We start from the raw sequence: 19,330 nt of genomic DNA, 5'->3' as shown, positions 1-19,330 counted from the left end.
GTGCACTGTTACCTAGAGATAGATAAAGAACAATTATACATATCAATCAAGTCATTCATGTCATTCACATAATTATGACATGTCTAAAGCTGGTAATAATTTATCAAGAACTAGGGATGTTCAAATATAAATTTTATTGCTTAATTACCTTTGTGGGAATGACTGTAATGAGGAAGTCTAAAATAAAACAAGTTGGAGTATCTGTTCTATCAGAGAGATTTTATTAGTGTAGCATTAAGTATATCATATTTGTTACAAGAAAGTCACAGAGCAAGGAGTTAGAACATTGACTCCATCTGGAGCTTGAGTCATTGACCTCAAATGACAGGTGTGCAGGTGGTTAGGTTTGCCTGTAGCTTAGGGATGTAGAAGAAGATCATATCAACCAGACTAATCTCTGCTTCTTAGTGAGTGCAGACCTAGTCATTTGCATTTTGCCTTTGCAATTTTGTTTCATCTACAAAGCTTTTAGTGTTTTTTGTTTGGAGAGTTAACTCTATCATTGCTACCAACTTTAGTCTTTCTTTGCAATTCTAGGCAAATAACTGATGATAATATAATCTAATAAAAGGGTAACATGCAAATTAACAATCACTCCGTCACAAAGATGGCGGCACCCATAGCGTCCTGCGCCCCAGCCGCGGAGGGAGGGAGGGCGTCTGGGCAGGCAGCATGCCTCCAGCCCAGCGGACACAATGCAGGGCTCGGAGCACACCCCCACCCCAGTGGACACAATGCAGGGCTGGGGGTGTGCTCCGGGCGGCCGCCGTGTGGCTCAGAGCACACCCCCACCCCAGTGGACACAATGCAGGGGGCCTCTGCACGTGAGCTGCAGAGGAAACACCTTTTCTGGCCGCTCATTGGCTAAGCTCCCTGTACACCACCACTCACAGTGTTCTTGGTAACTTGGTAAATAAGAATCCAAGAAGGTGATCTAGGTTTTTCTACCTCATTCCTGGAGGGAAAAACAAAAGTCCACTGCTGGAGGGCTAAGAAATGTCATATCCTGCCCTAGTCAGTTTGGCTCAGTGGATAGAGCCTCAGCTTGCCTACCACAGGGTCTGGGTTCAATTCTGATCAAGGGCATGTACCTAGGTTGCAGGCTCCTCCCTGGCCAGGGCCCAGGTCAGGGCTCATGCAGGAGGCAACCAAAAGTGAAGTGTCCCTCTCACATTGATGTTTCTCTCTGTCTTTCCCTCTCTCTTCCAAGCTCTCTAAAAATCAATGGAAACATATCCTCAGGTGAGGATTAAAAAAAAGAAAGAAATGTCATATCCTATGAAAGACACATCTTGAAAATGCCTAAAAAAAGTTGTTATTTTTTCGTGGTGAAGGGACTGGAGTCCGTGTTGATGAAAAAAACCTTTGGCGGCTGCAGCGGCTGGCAGTGGCAGCAGCAGTGGGGTGATGGGGCTGGTGCCTTCCCCTGATCAGCCTGGTCACTTCCTGCAGAGGGAGGCCAGACTGACATCCCCTGAGGACATCCCCTGAGGGCTCCCAGTCTGTGAGAGGGGGCAGGCTGGGCTGAGGGACCTCCCCCCCCCAGTGCACAAATTTCATGCACTGGGCCACTAGTCTATACTAATTATTAATAAAAGCATAATAGGCTAATTAGACCGGACAGCCGAACGACCTTCCAGATGTCCTTCTGGACATCCTTCCTGATGAAGCCTCCACAGCAGGGGCTGAGGCAGAGGTGGTTAGGGGCGATCAGGCAGGCAGCAGAGTGGTTAGGGGTGATCAGGCAGTCAGGCAAAGTAGTTAGGGGCAATAAGGCAGGCAGGCAGAGTAGTTAGGGGTGATCAGGAAGGCAGGCAGAGTGGTTAGGGGTGATCAGGCAGGCAGGCGAGTGGTTAGAGGTGATGAGGCAGGCATGCAGAGTGGTTAGGGGCGATCAAGCAGGCAAGTGGTTAGGAGCCAGTGGTCCTGGATTGCGAGAGAGTGCAGGCCGGGCTGAGGGACCCCCCTCCTCTCACTCCCCATGCACGAATTTCATGCCTTGGGCCTCTAGTAATAATAATAACAACAATCTCTGCTATGTACTGAATGTTTGTGTCATCCCATACTCACATATTGAAGCCCTAACCTCCAATGTGATGCCATTGGGATGTGGGGGGGTCTCTGGGAAGTAATTAGGGTTCGGTTAGGTCATAAATGGTGCCTCTCTCATGATGAGATTAGTGTCCTAATAAGAAGTGAAAGGACAAGATATATCTCTGTCTGCTTGCACCAAAGAAGGCCATGTGAGGACATACTAGGAATAGAGCCCTCACTAAGAACCCAACCAAGCTGGCAACCTAATCTTGGACTTCCAGCCTCTAGAACTGTGAGAAAGAGGTCTTTGTTGTTTAAGCTATCCAGAGTGTGGTATTATGCAGCATCAGGAACCTTGCAGTGCTTGCCTTGCCTTATCTTCAAATGATGTCCTGGCTAAACCATGTTTCTGGACGCTGTGTTACTTCTCCATGGAAAATCCTAAGGAAAGAGCTACAACTACATCTTCCCACTTACAAACACCACCATTTCCAAAGTTTGGCTCTAGAGTAAGAAACACTTCCCTCAATTTGCTCTTTTTTGGTGTTCTCAAATACAAACATATTGGGCTTATTTGGTTTTTAAGATTTGCTCATTCTGGTGGAATAACAAAGAGTATGGGGTGGTGAGGGCCTGGGAGTGGGAGAGATGGGAGCAGTCTGAAGGAGGTTAATGGGGGTAAAAGGAGGACCTATGTAATATTTTCAACAATAAATATTTAAAAAAAATAAAAAAGAGTAATGAGAAAAGGACAAATAATTTCAGAATCTTACAATTTCTTGTTTAGAATAGTGGTCTATTTACCTATCATTTTGGATAATTTCTGAGATGGAAATGAGTTGTATATACTTTTCTTTCTTTTTTATTGTCTAAAGTTTTACATGTGTCTCCTTTTTCCCCAATTGACACCCCCCCCCAAGCCATTCCCACCCCGGGCAAGCCCCGACCGCCCCAGTGTCTGTGTCCATTGGTTAAGCTAATATGCATGCATACAAGTCCTTTGGTTGCTCTCTAACTCCCTTTACCATTTGTCTCTGGATCTATTCTTGTTCATCAAATTATGTTGATCATTATATCCCACAAAGGAGTAAGATCATGTGATATTTATCTTTCTCTGACTGGCTTATTTTGCTTAGCATAATGCTCTCCAGGTCCATCCATGCTGATGCAAATGGTAGGAATTCCTTCTTTTTTATAGTAGCATAGTATTCCATTGTGTAGATGTACCACAGTTTTTTAATCCACTCATCTGCTGATGGGCACTTAGGCTATTTCCAAATCTTAGCTATTGTAAATTGTGCTGCTATGAACATAGGGGTGCATATATCCTTTCTGATTGATGTTTCTAGCTTCTTGGGATATCTTCCTAGAAGTGGGATTACTGGGTCAAATGGGAGTTCCATTTTTAACTTTTTGAGGAAACTCCATACTGTCTTCCACAGTGGCTGCACCAGTCTGCATTCCCACCAGCAGTGCACGAGGGTTCCTTTTTCTCCGCATCCTCACCAGCACTTGTCATTTGTTGATTTGTTGATGGTAGCCATTCTGACATGTGAGATGGTATCTTGTTTTGATTTGTATCTCTCAGATGATTAGTGACTTTGAACATGTTTTCATATGTCTCTGGGCCTTCTGTATGTCCTCTTTCAAAAAGTGTCTGTTTAGATCCTTTGCCCATTTTAGCAGACATATGTCATAGCAGTATTTTTACAGACACAGCTCCTAGGGCAATGGAGACTAAGGAGAAAATAAACAAATGGGACTACATCAAAATAAAAACCTCTGCACAGCAAAGGAAACCATGAACAAAACAACAAGAAAGCCCACTGCATGGGAGAACATATTTGCCAATGATATTTCTGATAAGGGTTTAATCTCCAAAATTTACAGAGAACTCATACAACTTGTATCTACTTTTCCCGAGTATCATCTCATCAACCTCCTTTTGCTAAGACATCACTCATGTCCATGATTTCATCCCAAGGGGAATGGTTTGCTACCTTAAATTGTAATTAGCCCAAAGATACAGTTAAGCCACTGGTTTTAATAAGATGGAAGATCAGAAGATCTGAAAACTGATGGAAGATCAGATGATCTGAAAATTACATATACCAAGAAATGTCAAAGATAACAGATAACATCCATTTATTAAAATGTTAAGCTGAACTTAGAAAAGAGAAATCCCCAGGTGAGAGAAACAAAGGGAGTGTTTAAAAATTGAGCAGACGGCATAATGTGCCTGCCAGAGTTAGGGAGGAGCAGAATATGGGGTGGATGAGAGGGAGGGAAAGGGAAAGGAGGACCATAAGTGATATAACACCCGTGGGATGAGGTGCCCATGGGGTTTCAAAGAAGCAACTCCAAGTTTATCTGGAAGGATTCTTCTACAAACTAGGTGACGAAGGATCCTCACAGAAAAACCAAGCATGGTATATTACGGTAGCTATCTTCCAAAATAGCCCCCCGTGATCCCTAATCTTGGTATTCATGCCCTGTATACCATCCTCTCACAGATTGAGTAGGACTGACCTGCGTAACCAATGCCCCCTGCGGCAATGACGCTGTGTGATTTCCAAAGCTACGCTTCTAGTGTTTTCTCTTGGATCATTCACTCTGAGGGAAGCCAGATGCCAAGTCCAAGGGATACTCAAGAAGGACTGTGGAAAAATTCCAGGAACCGAGACTTCCTGCCAACAGCAGCACTAACTGGCGGGCCATGTGAGCAAGCCCCAAAGGAAACAGATCTTCCAGGGCCAGTCAAGCCTTCAGAAGACTGCAGCCTTGGTTGACATTGTAACAACACCTTGTGAGACTCTCAGCCAGACCCACCACTCTAAGCCTTTTCTGGTTTTATACTTACAGAAATTATGTGAGTTAAGTGTTTATTACCTTAAACTTCTAAGGTTTGTAGAAGTTTCTTATGCAGAAATAGAAAAGTAATAAACAAATAATTTAAAATATTAAAAGATTTTAAGCCTTAAGAAAATGAAATGACATTGTTAAATAAGAAACAGAAAAATTTGAAAATATATCCAATTGTCTTTCTTGATATGAGAAATAAAATCAATGAAATAAAAATCTCAGTGGATGAATTAAATAGCTGGAAGACAAAATCAATATTGTAATTAGTCAAATGGAAAATAGCTATGAGAACATTTCAGGGTGCAGCATATAGATATAGAGAAGGGAAATGGGAAAGGTAGATTTATTTGAAGGATAGATCATAAAAAGTGATGTAATTCCAGAGACTGAAAAAGAATATTGATGGGATGATATTAGCAATAGTCAAAGTATAATCGCTAAAAAATTAATGTAACACATGGATTTAAGAATCTTAGAGGGATGATTACATTATAAGTTATGAAAATGTAGAATCACTACATGGTATACCTGAAACTACTATAACCAATATAAGTTTGTGTACCAACTATCCTCTCTAATAAAATGGTAATATGCAAATTAACCATCACTCTGCTACATAAGCCACACCCACCAGCCAAGCCACGCCCACCAGCCAATCAGGGTGAGTATGCAAATTAACCCCAATCCAAGATGGCTACAGCCACAGAGAGCAAGGTTTCCTAGGTAACAGAGTAAGCCAAGCTTTCCATAGCCGTTGCAGGCCTAAGCCTCCACCCAAGCTACAAAGTTTCAATTATAGAAGGTAAACAAATTCAAACAAATGGCGGCAGAATGGAGCTTGAGAGAGCAGGCCAGGGTTGCCGGCGGCAACAGGGGAAGCAAAGCTGGCCGGGCTCACCCGCTTAAGGCAACAAAGTTTCAATTGTAGAAGGTGAATTAACTGCCACAGAAATGGCTGCCGGAGCCCCAGGCTTGGCTCTGCTCCAGGCTACAAAGTTTCAGTTGTAGAAGGAAAATAAATTCCAGATACCAGGCCTCCCCTTGGGTTGCCAGGGGGCGTGGCCGGCCTGCAAACCACCACAGGCCCCTCGCTCAGGCCGCCCCACACCCCAAGGGAACCCCCACCCTTATCTGTGACACCCTTCAGGGCAAACCAGCTGGTCCCCACCCGTGCACCAGGCCTCTATCTTATCTAATAAAAGAGTAATATGCAGATTGCTCATCACTGCAACACACAATATAGCTGCCCCCATGTGGTCAAAGATCCTGCCCCCATGTGGACACAAGATGGCCACCACAAGATGGCCATCAGGAGAGGGCAGTTGGGAGGCACCCGGCCTGCAAGGGAGGGCAGTTGAGAAGGACCAGGCCTGCAAGGGAGGGCAGTTGGAGGTGATCAACCCTGCAGGAGAGGGCAGTTAGGGGTGACCAGGCTGGCAGAGGAGGGAAGTTGGGGGCAAACAGGCTGGCAGGGGAGCAGTTAAGCATCAACCAGGCTGGCAGCAGAGTGGTTAGGGGCAATCAGGAAGGCAGGCAGGCAAGCAGTTGGGAGTCAGCAGTCCTGGATTGTGAGAGGGATGTCCGACTGCCCGTTTAGGCCCGATCCCACCAGGAGTCCCAGATTGGAGAGGGTACAGGCTGGGCTGAGGGACAACCCCCTGCCGTGCACAAATTTCATGCACCGGGCTTCTAGTACTTAAATAAAAATAAACTTTAAAAGAAGCCTAGTGAACCTCATGAAAATATAATATTAATAATAATTCCAGGTCTAGACTCATGGAAATGAATTAGAAAAACAAAAATGAAAAGAAATTATATTAAAAACAGTCAGAGATTAAAATATAATTATAAAAAGACAAATAGACTGAAAGCTGATTTCACAACAGCAAGAGCTAAGTCAGAAGACATTTGAATGTTATATTCAAAGTTCTGAGGAATTATAACTTAATCTAGAGCACAACAAAACTCGGGAATGAGAGTGAGAAAAGGCTTTCAGAGAATAACATTCAAAATTAAGCAATGACTTTACTGCTCCAGACTGTTTGGCTCTACAAAATGAACTATATAAACGTGAACATTAGAAAGTGACTAAATGAACTCAACAAGGACAGATTTGCAAAAGGTAATAATAAAGAAGATGGAAAACACATGGGTATATCTAGATATATCAATGGAGAATGAGTGTGTAATGCAACCATAATTTGCATTGCTGAGAGATAGAAATTGTTGCAATTACTTTAGAAACAGTTTGCATTATCCAGTTGAAGTTGTGCATACTTTTTGACCAAGCAGTTTCACTCCTAGATACAGCAGAAGAAATGTTGAAACAAATAAACAAAACCTCAAATCGAATCTACTAAGAAAAAACATTAAAGGCTGAAAATGTAATATAGTCATATAGTGAAATATTATACAACAGTCAAAATAACTAACTATAAGAATACACATGACCATGGATGGATTAATACACAACGTTGAGTAAAAAGTGCAGATGATTAAATACAGAATGATTCTTTTCATCTAAAGTTCAAATCTAAAAACAGTTTATTTATTTAGAAAGGACCTACATAGGCCCTGGCCAGTGTGACTCAGTTGGTTGGAGCATTGTCCTTATACCTAAAGGTTGTAGGTCGATTCCCCATCTGGACACATACTTAGCCTTGGGTTCAATCCCTAGTTGGGGCACATGAAGAAGGCAATCAATTAATTCTCTCTCTCTCTCTCTCTCTCTCTCTCTCTCTCTCTCTCTCTCTCTCCCCCTTTCTTCTCTCTTCTCTCCCCCCTCCCTCTAAAATCAATAAGCATATCCTCTGGTGGAGATTTAAAAAAGTAAAAGTAACTTTGAGCATTTTTTCAGTTGTCTCTTGGCCATTAATATGTCCCCTTTGGAGAAGTGTCTATTTAGGTCCTTTGCCAATTTCTTAATTGGATTATTTGTCTTCCTTTGTTAAGTTGTTTGAGTTCCTTATATATTTTGGAAATGAATCCCTTATCAGATGTACCATTGGCAAATATGTTCTCCCATACAGTGGGCTTCCTTTTCATTTTGTTGATGGTTTCTTTTGCTGTGCAGAAGCTTTTAATTTTGATGTAGTCTCATTTGTTTATTTTCTCTTTAGTTTCCCTTGCCCTAAGAGATGTATCCACAAATATATTACCACAAGAGATGTCTGAGATTTTGTTTCCTATGGTTTCTTCAAAGATTTTTATGGTTTCACAACTTACATTTGAGTCTTTTATCCATATTGAATTTATTATTGTGTGTGTGTTGTAAGTCTAGCTTCTTTTATTCTTTTCTTCTTTTTTTTTTTTTTGCATGTACCTGCCCAATTCCTCCAACACCATTTATTGAAGACAATCTTTACTACATTGTTTTCTCTTGCCTTCTTTGTCAAATATTAATTGAACATAATGGCTTAGGTCAATTTCTGGGTTCTCTGTCCTGTTCCATTGATCTATATGCCTGTTCTTGTGCCAGTACCAGGCTGTTTTGATTACAGTGACTTTGTAGTATAACTTGATATACAGTAATAGTATTGTGATCACTCCAACTTAGTTCTTTCGCATTATTGCTGCAGCTATTCGAGGTCTATTTGGTTCCATATAACCCTTTGGAGTGTTTGTTCTAGATCTGTGAAATATGCCATTGGTATTTTAATGGGGATTGCATTGAATCTGTAGTTTGCCTTGGGTAGTATGGACATTCTGATTATGTTGATCCTACCAATATATGAACATGGTATATTCTTCCACTTGTTTATATCCTCCAAATGAAAAATGCTCAAAGCCACTTATCATCAGAGAGATGCAAATATAAAATGACAATGAGGCCCGAGGGGGGAGGGTTGGGAGGGCCCCTCTCTCTCCTCCAGACTCCGCCTCTCCCCCCGCGGGAAGGCGGAAAAAAAAATGACAATGAGGTATCATCTCACACCTGTCAAAATGGCTATCATCAACAAATCAACAAAATAAAAGTGCTGACAAGGATGTGGAGAAAAGGGTACCCTAGTACACTGCTGGTGGGAATGCAAATTGGTGCAGCCACTATGGAAACTGTATGGTGTTTCCTCAAAATATTAAAAATGGAAATTTCATTTGACCCAGTAATGCCACTTCTAGGAATATATTCTAAGAAACCCAAAACACCGATCAGAAAGAATGTATGCACCCCTATGTTCATAGCAGCACAATATGCAATAGCTAAGATTTGGAAACAGCCCAAGTACCCATCAGCAGATGAGTGGATAAAAATACCCGTGATACATTTACACCATGGAATACTATGCAGCAGTAAAAAAAGAAGGATCTCTTACCTTTTGAGATAGCATGGAAGGACAAGGAGAGTATTATGCTAAGTGAAATAAGCCAGTCAGAGAAAAGTAAGTATAACATGATCTTGCTCATATGTGGAATCTAATGAACAAAATAAACTGATAAACAAAATAGATCCAGAGACATGGAAGCATGGAAGAAAGTGAGGAATCTCAGAGGGAATGTGGCGATGGGGGAATGGAGGGAGAGAGATTAACCAGAGAATTTATAGACACATATGTATACCTCATGGACACAGACAATAAGGTGGTGAAGGCCTGGGAGGGGGAGGTTACAGAGTGGAGATGCTCAATGGGAAAAAAAGTAGCACATCTGTAATCCTTTCAACAATAAATATAAATTTAAAAAATAAAAAATAAAAGGACCTACATGTTGCTCATGGTATACAGTTACTATTCTAAGTACCTCACAATATTAAGACACTTAATGACATAATGATGTAATGTTATAAAAATTTTTTGTATATATGCAAATGAGCTAAGTGAGTGATAGTCTTTATCATAAACTTATGCTATGGGACTGTAATGAAAAATTTTTCTTATCCACTAGTCTATAAATTATTTTATTGCAGTGATTGTATATTTGACTTTAAATCTATTGCACCTTCTATATACATGACATAGGGATATTATTAACAAATGTTTATTAAATAATTTACTATACAAATTAACTTCTATAAGTTTCTTCTAAATTTTGTAATTTCAGAAATTATTTCTTTAATTGTTTAAATACTTCTAGATGAATACTTCTGGTGTGGGTCTCTTTATAACATTGAATCTTGATTATGTGAGGATGTGTGAAACAAAGATGAGGAGATATTAGATTCATTGTAGCAGTGGAAGAGCAAAGTTCATTTACATGGTGGCCTAGAAGGTTTAATCAGACCTAGACTCTAGTTTCTAATCTAGAATCTGGACTCCCTTGGTTTCTGCTGATATTCTAAGCCCTGTTCTTAGGCCTCCTATTTATTCAGTGATCTCTGAATAGCTTTTCAGTAATTTCCATCTGCACCTTCTCCTGCTTTTATAATCAAATATATCCAGACTTATTTGCCATTGCTAAGACCAAGAACCCCATCTTATATGTTTACATAAGGAACTTCAGGAGATTAGCAAATACTATCAAATTTATTTTTATTATTTTGAATGTGAAGCATAGTTAGAAAAGTGTATTGTGTAACATCTGTAAAAAAATGAAATATCTGCTAAATGACACCTGAATATTCTTTCTTATCCAGGTAATTTGCCAGTGGACCTTCCAACTCCACCAGAAACTTCATTTCCAGTAACATTACCTCCACACAACTGTACAGACGATGAATTTGTCTGCAGATCCAATGGTCACTGTGTGGAAGAAATCCAGAAATGTGATTTTAGATATGACTGCCCTGACAAATCAGATGAATCATTTTGTGGTAAGTAAATTATTATTTTTTAATTAAATGTAGCCATAAAACACATAAGGAAATTCTAGCATAATCTCTAAGTAGCATGGCCTAGTGTTCTAGTTAGAAATTTTCAACTGTCTTGAGCCATTTCTTTATATAAAAGCTATTTGTATAGAAAATTATAATAGAAGAATTAGCATACATTCTTCTATCATGCTTAAAAAGTGGTGTCTTTAAATTTATGTTTTAGATCAGGGCACATACAAGATTGACAGACACATGAAGAGAGAGAGAGAAAAAAAGAGAGAAAGAGAGAGAGAGAGTTTTCATACATAACCTATGTATTAAAAAAAAAAAAGAGGACTTGTTGCTCAGCTGAACCAAGATGTCATCAGTTCACCAGTTCAATTCCCAGTCATGGCATCTATCAATGTTTTTCTCTCATTGATGTTTCTATCTCTCTATTCCTCTCCTTTCCTTCTGCCTCTCTCTCTTAAAATCAATAGAAACATATTTAAATACTAGAGGCCTGGTGCATGAAATTCATGCAGGGGGTGTCCCTCAGCCTGGCCTGTACCCTCTCACAATCCAGGACCCCTCAGGGGATGTCTGACTGCTGGTTTAGGCCCAATTCCGCTGGCTCCTAACCACTTGCCTGCCAGCCTGCCTGATCACCCCTAACCACTCTGCCTATCTACCTGATGCCCCTAACTGCTCACCTTCCTGCCTGATCACCCCTAACCACTTGCCTGCCTGCCTGATCGCCCCTAACCCCTCTGCCTATCTGCCTGATTGCCCTTAACCTCTACCTTGGCCCCTGCTGCCGCGGCTTCATCGGGAAGGATGTCCAGAATGACATCCGGAAGGTTGTTCAGCTGTCTGGTCTAACTAGCATATTATGGTTTTATTATTATTGATAAAAAATAAAAAATGGACTTGTAATTTTGTGTAATATTAGAATATAGTCATTATAAGAACATTGAAAATTTTAACCAAAGAGGTCCAATGTAAAAGTTATTTTAAATCTTATTGTTTTGAGTTTTAGTTTGAAATTTGAAAAAATCCGTTCAGAGACTGGGCTAAAGTTTAGCTTTGTTAATATTACTGTGGAAAAAGAACAGGCTTATCAGAACTTGGAGGTCATGAAAGCAACATATGTGTTATATTAGAAGAGACTGGCAATGCTTAAGTTGCTGCTTTAGGAGCTAATTAAAATCTCATTTCTTCATGAAGGCAGATTCTTTATTCCTAGTATTTCAGTTACTATACGTATCCTATATAATAAAACCCTAATATGCAAATCAACCAAACAGTGGAACAGCCGGTGGCTATGATGTGCACTGACCACCAGGGGGCAGACGCTCAACGCAGATGCTTTGAGCATCTGTCCCCTCCCCACTGAGAGGTAGGTGACCAGTGGCGGCAATCGGGGGGTGGGGCCGGCCAGTGGATGGTGCCAGGCAGCCAGCCAAGGTGGGTGCTAGCGGGGGCCCCAAGATCGCCCCGCCTGCCAGTCACCCCACAGTTGGCCCTGATCACCAGCCAGGCCTAGGGACCCTACCCTATATATTGGGAACAGTCTCTTAGATTTAAAAATTAAAACCTGGCAAGGCTACTCTAACACTGAATAAACAGGATGATGCAGTGATGACATGCATGGACTCTGGCTTGCACATTTTGTGGTCAGCCCTGATTCTGACACTTATAACTATGTGACAAAGCCAATTGCTTAACTTCTCTCTGCTTCAGTTTTCCCACCCATTAGATGGGGAAAATGGTACTACTGCCTCAGAAGGATCATGTTATGTACTACTTTTTATAATCGGGGCAAAAAAATGTAGCTGCCCATACAACAGCAAGATGCCTTTTACCTGTATAAAAAGTATGGTCACTGGTGCATGCAGCGTCCTGGATTTCGAGAGGGATGTCTGACTGCTGGTTTAGGCCCAATCCCCTAAACCAGCAGTCAGACACCCCGCAAGGGTGCAGTCTGGCCTGAGAGATGAACCCCTCCCCCCCCCCCCCGCCCATGCACAAATTTCATGCACTGGGCCTCTAGTTTGAATATAATAAACAAGATTTATTTAAAACTCTTCTAGTAATTACACAACTCATTTGCCTAATTATTTTAATTATGTTAAAGTTATATTATAATTTAAAAAAAACCAAAAGTAAGAAAGTGGTAATGCAGATAGAAATCACCATTTACTGACACATTTATTTTGATTAGCTGATCTTGTCTTTGCTCCCTCCTATTCAAGTAATGGAAGTTTGCAGCTTTGAAAAAGGAAGCCTGTGTAAATGGTACCAGCCAATCCCTGAAAATTTAATTCAAGATTCAAACACATTCCGGTGGGGTCTTGGTAATGGAAGCAGTATTCATCATGGGGAAGAAAACCACCGGCCCTCAGTGGACCATACAAAGTAAGTGACAACATACTATATTTCGAACATGTGTCTTAGGAACTAATCGTTAAAGCAGTTCCCAAATTTCTGCCCCATCACTTCACCCTAGGCCAGTGCTATAAAAAATGGAAGTTTAATTTATAGAATGGGAGAGCTTAAGTATATTCTTTCATATATAATTTTTTAAAAATTGAGAAAGTAGAAAATGCTTATTTGTAAAGTAGAAGTATTTTTTTCTTAGATTTTTCTTTATATGTATAACATTGATTATTATCTTTCATGATTAATTAAAAAATTGTAGCCAGCTAGCATGGCTCAGTGGTTGAGCATCGACCTACGAATCAGGAGGTGGCGGATCGATGCTCAGTCTGGGCACATGCTGTGGTTGCAGGCTCCATCCCCGGTGGAGCGTGCAGGAGGCAGGCCATCAATGATTCTCTCTCATCATTGATGTTTCTATCTCTCTCTCCCTCTCCCTGACTCTCTGAAATCAATAAAAATATATTTTTTTAAATAATTTAAAGAATGTTTCAGGACAAACAATGAAATGAAAACATTCTTCTAAGGTAATTGCATTTAAAAATAAAATATAATTTGTGTGCTCTAAAGTAACTATTATAATTGAGAAACAGTTTTGGAGAAAACTTTTTGCTCTGAGTAATTCTAAAAGACACATAATTTCAAGACACCCTCTATATTGCCTCATTCTTTGTATAATACCCAACATTTTTTTCTCAAACCTTTTGCCTATGTGTTCTCTTCTCTAATTCTAATCAAAATGACCCCTGTATTTCCGTTGGATCAAAATAAAATGTACCAATCTCATTTTTATCTGGAAAAAAAAGATATTTTTAAATATTTTGGAATTTAGGGATTGATTATAGATTGTTGTTAAACCATTTGAATATGAGCCACTCATTAAAAATACTGATTAGATGAGCACAATTTTCTTTCGTATTTTGCTTATTTGTAAAGTAGAAGTATTTTTTTTTAGATTTTTCTCTTTATGTATAACATTGATCATTATCTTTCAGGTATAAATGAGTTATAGTTCTCACTGTGGCAACTGTACATATATTCCTCTCTATATTATGCACTAGTGGCCTGGTGCATGAAATTCGTGCATGGGGGCAAGGGGTGTCCCTTAGCCTGGCTTGCACCCTCTCTAATCTTGGACCCCTTGGGGGATGTTGGACATCCCTCTCGCAATCTGGGACCACTGGCTCCCAACGGTTCACCTGCCTGCCGGCCTGCTCACCCCCAACTGCCCTCCCCTCCTGGCCTGATCACCCCTAACCACCTCTGCCTCAGCCCTGCCACCATGGCTTTGTCCGGAAGGACATCTGGAAGGTCTCCCGGTCTAATTAGCATATTATCCTTTTATTAGTATAGATTTGTCTAGGCTTGACATCATGAAGTAGAAGTCACATAGATAATGCAAGTTGTCTCTTTGCTATAACTAGGCATATAATAATGTATCTAAGTGCTATATATAAATGTGGCAGAAAATTTCAGTAAAACTGAAAATATTTTAACGTGTCCGGCTCTGCAAAAATAACAATTTTCAATGCTTTAGTCTCTTAGACATTAAATACCAGAATTATTGCTTTCTGAGAGCCTTCTCTGGTAAGAAGATAATATTTTATAGTCCAATTTAGATGCCTTATCACTCTTCTAGCATAATTTCTAAAAGATTCAGTTTTATAAATCTTGAGTAATGGTTAAATATCAGCCTTTTGAAAAAATGTATTGAAATAAAAATAAAACTGCAAACAGCCAAAATCTAAATTAACCATTGTACTTTTCTCTTAACTGTTTTAATACCTGTGGGAAGGGGCATTTTAGCAGTGTTGTCTCAGGACAGCATATAATGCATAACTGCCTCTAAAGCACAACAAAATTTGCTTTTATTATATGTTGTCCTTGAGTTAAGCACCTATTTTTATATTTGCATATATACTAATAATTTGTTTTGATTTAGTGAATTAAACCTCTTTAATTTTTATTTCAGTGTATTTTCGCTTGATAAGTAATTTTATTTTTTATTTACTTATTGTCTAAAGTTTTACATATGCCTCCTTTTTCCCTGCTTGACCGCCCCCCCCCCTCAGCCATGCCCACCCTGGGCAAGCCCCCACCGCCCCAGTGTCTGTGTCCATTGGTTAAGCTAATATGCATGCATACAAGTCCTTTGGTTGTTCTCTAAGTAATTTTAAAAATTAACTATAGTGGCTTGAAAACATGAAAGTTAAGAGAAATCATTGCTGAAAATAACACTTGTAAACTATACCTAAAATAATGTGCTTAGATGGAATATTTGCTATTCAGGATCAGGTTTTAAGAATATAATATTGTATATGATTTTATGTTATGTTACCAAAAATCAGCTTAGTAATAAAATAATAACTTTTATTTCATGGTTACAATTGCATTAAAAAATAAACATTTATTTTCATTATATAAGTTTTTAAATATGCTTTTTCTGTAACCACATTAAAATGAAGTAAATATATTTGTATGCACAGAATTGTTATACAAAATCTAGAGAAAAACATATTTCTTTAATTAAGTAAAGATAAATTAGATTTAAGTCCTACATTATGACAAGGACTTGAAAATACTAACATACTAGCTCACAAATGAAATATTTTGCAACATCAACATGATCTTCTGATATAATGATTTATGCAGATACATCAATTATTTAAATAAAAGATCTTTATGGCCTACAAGATGCAGAGGTTGCCTTACATCTAGGCATACAATTTGTCTGTTAGGAATATATTTCCTGAACATCTGATCTTGAAATAGAAAGCTTAATCAGACATGGTAGCAGCAAGTAAATGAATAGAAGTGTAGTGCTCAGTAATGTGTTACACGATGAAAGAGAAGTCTGCTGTGGAGGGTCAGGTAACAATTTATCTTTTCTACATGTCTATCTTGGTTATCTATTTGTCTTTAATAACACCTGAAGGGATTTTGTCTTTGGATTTTTTTTGAATAATACAAATAAACTAAAATAATACTATGGGTAAAGACCATATACTGATTCCCTTAAGAATTTCTTAACTTTTTTTTAATGTTTTATTGATTTTTTACAGAGAGGAAGGGAGAGGGATAGAGAGTTAGAAACATCGGTGAGAGAGAAACATCGATCAGCTGCCTCCTGCACACTCCCTACTGGGTATGTGCCCGCAACCAAAGTACATGCCCTTGACCAGAATCGGACCTGGGACCCTTGAGTCCACAGGCCGACGCTCTATCCACTGAGCCAAACCGATTAGGGCTTAACTTTCTTATTTCTACAAAAATCCTTTTTTTTTTTAACCACAAAAGAATAAATTTATTTTTACCATAAAAATATTATATATGTAGATAAGATAAACAACATCAAGCAAAATCCTTCTACCATGATGAAAGCATTGTATATTTATGCATATATATTTTTAATGCAAATAGATTCATAATGTTGTTGGTTGTAATCAGGCTCTTCCACAGGATTGTGAGAAAAGCATTACAGAGACCCACACAGGGGAGATTGTGCTGTGGTAAGGTTTATTTGTGATGCAAAATCAAAGGAGTTCTTTTCCTGAGTTCTCAATGTCTTATCTCCCTCCATCCCACCATGGAAAAAGCCAACCCTGTCTTCAGCAAGGTCCAAACAACGGCCATTGTCCAGAGTCTCTCCTGATATTAAACCTTAGAGCCCACGCAGTCTGCTGTGGGCCCTAGGTGGCCACTAGACCGCATAGTTACCTGTTACAGGAACCAACAGGGCAAGTGTGGGTCAGGAGAGAGAGAGAGAGAGAGAGAGAGAGAGAGAGAGAGAGAGAGAGAGAGAGAGAGAGAGAGAGAGAGAGCTTCTTTATTCACCTGGGATTATAATCAGGTGCTTTTCCAAAACAGTCAATCAACTTCCCAACCTTTTTCAGGCTTCTGATGGGTCTACCCCTCACCCATGATCCCTTTCCCCGATGAGACTGACCGGCTATGGTCAAGCACCTCCTCCTGCGCCATTTTGGCTCACCATGTCTGACTTTCTTGGCTTCTTTCCTTTATCTAGCTAACTATGGTAACAAATTCAACCACATTGTTTCTAATCCACTTTTTATTTCATATACAATTGATAAGCAACTCTTTACCTATACTTTTTAAGGGGCCAATAATATTTCATGAAATGGATGCACCATAATTCACTAATTCATCTCCTCACTAGTTGATTTATGAGTTGCTTTTGGTTATACAGAAATGTAATCAGTCTTTACTGAATAATATACAGCTTTGTACACATTATAGATTATATCATGAAAGTAAAAAAAGAACATACAGAGTTGAACTTTTATATTCAGTAATATTTACATTTTAAAACATTTGATTTATAATTTTAAGTTACTCTCCAAAAATGTATCATTTTGCAAACAGCACATATGATGGTGTCTATTTTTTGGTATGCTTGCCAAACACTGAGTATTTAATTATTTTTTCATATTTTTCAGTTGACAGGTTAAAGTAGCAGCTAACTGTATATTTTTCATTTTTGTAATACTAAGGAGGGTAACCTATTTTTTTTCTTTGTGCCTGGTCCAGGAGTATTTCTGTGTGGGGGGGCGGGGGTGGGAGAGGAGGGTGGGAGGATGTGTATATGTGTGTTTTCTATTTGTGCTATTTACTTGGTTTTCAGTTTCTAGTGCTTGTGTGTGTGTTTTTCTTATTGATTTATAAGATCTTTTAAAGCATTGAGGGAGGTTTTTTTCATCATTGAATGTTGCAATGATTTTACCCATTTTTTATTAGCCTTTTCTTACTTTTTATCATATTTTTACATCTCAGAATTCTTAGGTTGTACAGTTATGTCTACCAATTGTATTCTTGATAAGTTTTTATTATTATTTTTCCCAGAGTGATATTTTCCCCAGATTAATTGAGATATAAATGAAATATAACATTGTATAAGTTTAAGGTATATGACACAATGATTTGGCATATGTATATATTGTAAAACTATTACTACAATAAAGTTTGTTAACATTTCCATCACCTCACATAGTTACTGTGTGTGTGTATGTGTGTGTGTGTGTGTGTGTGTGTGTGTGTGTGTGTGGTGAGAACATTTAAGATCTACTCTCTTAGCAACTTTCTAGTATACCATATTGTTGACTATAGTCAAAAGTCTGTATATCATATAGAAATTATCTGATAACTATTTCCTCAATTTTCTCTCCCTCCTGCCCCTGGCAACCGCAATTCTCCCATCTATTTCTATAGTTTGGCTTTTATAAATTCCATACATAAGTGAGATCATGCAGTATTTGTCTTTCTCTGTTTGACTTATTTCATTTAGAATAATGCCCTCAAGTTTCATCTATTACATTGCAACTGGCAGGTGTTTCTAATTTATAGTTGAATATATGTATGTATAACATTTTCTTCATCTATTCATTGATGGAAATGTTAATACTTTATATATGTTTGCTATCTACACTAAGAAAAGAGAAATATGCAAATTGACATACCTCCACGACGCCCACCAGCCAATCAGGAGTGAGAATGCAAATTAACCCAACAAAGATAGTGGGTTAATTTGCATATGTAGGCACAGAATGGCCGGGTGGGGCGGGACACCTGCTATGAGGGGGAGGGTGGGGAGCAGAGGGAGCTACAGGAGTGGGGCTGCGGCCGGAGCGGAGAAGACTGAAGGCTCTGGCCGGAGTGAACACTGAAGGCAGTGGCCAGAGCGAAGGCCTGGGTCCTGGGTGCCGGAGGAAAACCAGTGCTGGCAGCCAGCGGAAGGAAGGCCTATTGCACGAATCTTTGTGCAAAGGGCCTCTAGTTGTAAATAATACTGCAATGAATATAGATGGAGGCACAGATATCTTTTTAGATACTGATTTCATTTCCTTCAGAAATATGCCCAAAAATGGGATTGATGGCTCATATGGTAGTTTTTTAAAGAGCCTTCACACTATTTTCATAATGACTATACCAAGTTACATTTCCCCCAACAATGTAAAAGTTTTCTTTTCTCTACTTCCTCCCCAACTTTTATTACTTACCATCTTGATAATAGCCATTCTTAGTGGTGTGAGGTGATACCTCACCGTGTTTTTTGTTTTCATTTCCCTGATGATTAGTGATATTAAGCACAGTTGCATGTATCTGTTGGCCATTTGAATACCTTCTTTGGAAAAAATGTCTATTTGGGTTCTTTGCCCAGGAGTTCCTTATATAATTTGGATATTAACCCCTTATCAGAAATATGGTCTGCAAGTTTCTCTTTCATTTTGTTGATATTTTCTTTTGTTGTAGAGA

General features: G+C 39.2%; 1 protein-coding gene across 1 annotated transcript in view; it reads left to right on the top strand.

Moving 5' to 3' along the window:
* Positions 1-19,330, top strand: part of MALRD1 (MAM and LDL receptor class A domain containing 1) — a gene marked incomplete at both ends in the record, with an annotated part of 625,033 nt that overhangs the window by 200,622 nt on the left and 405,081 nt on the right. Inside the window, 2 exons of the mRNA XM_079776420.1 lie at positions 10,466-10,642; positions 12,877-13,039. Of these exons, the coding sequence (XP_079632546.1) occupies positions 10,466-10,642; positions 12,877-13,039 (340 nt within the window). The remainder of the gene's footprint in view (positions 1-10,465; positions 10,643-12,876; positions 13,040-19,330) is intronic.

The sequence above is a fragment of the Cnephaeus nilssonii genome, assembly GCF_951640355.1.
Source record: "Cnephaeus nilssonii genome assembly, chromosome: 1".
Taxonomy (NCBI): Eukaryota; Metazoa; Chordata; class Mammalia; order Chiroptera; family Vespertilionidae; genus Cnephaeus; species Cnephaeus nilssonii.
Note: the sequence above shows the minus strand (reverse complement) of the source record. Positions and strands in the feature narration are given on the sequence as shown.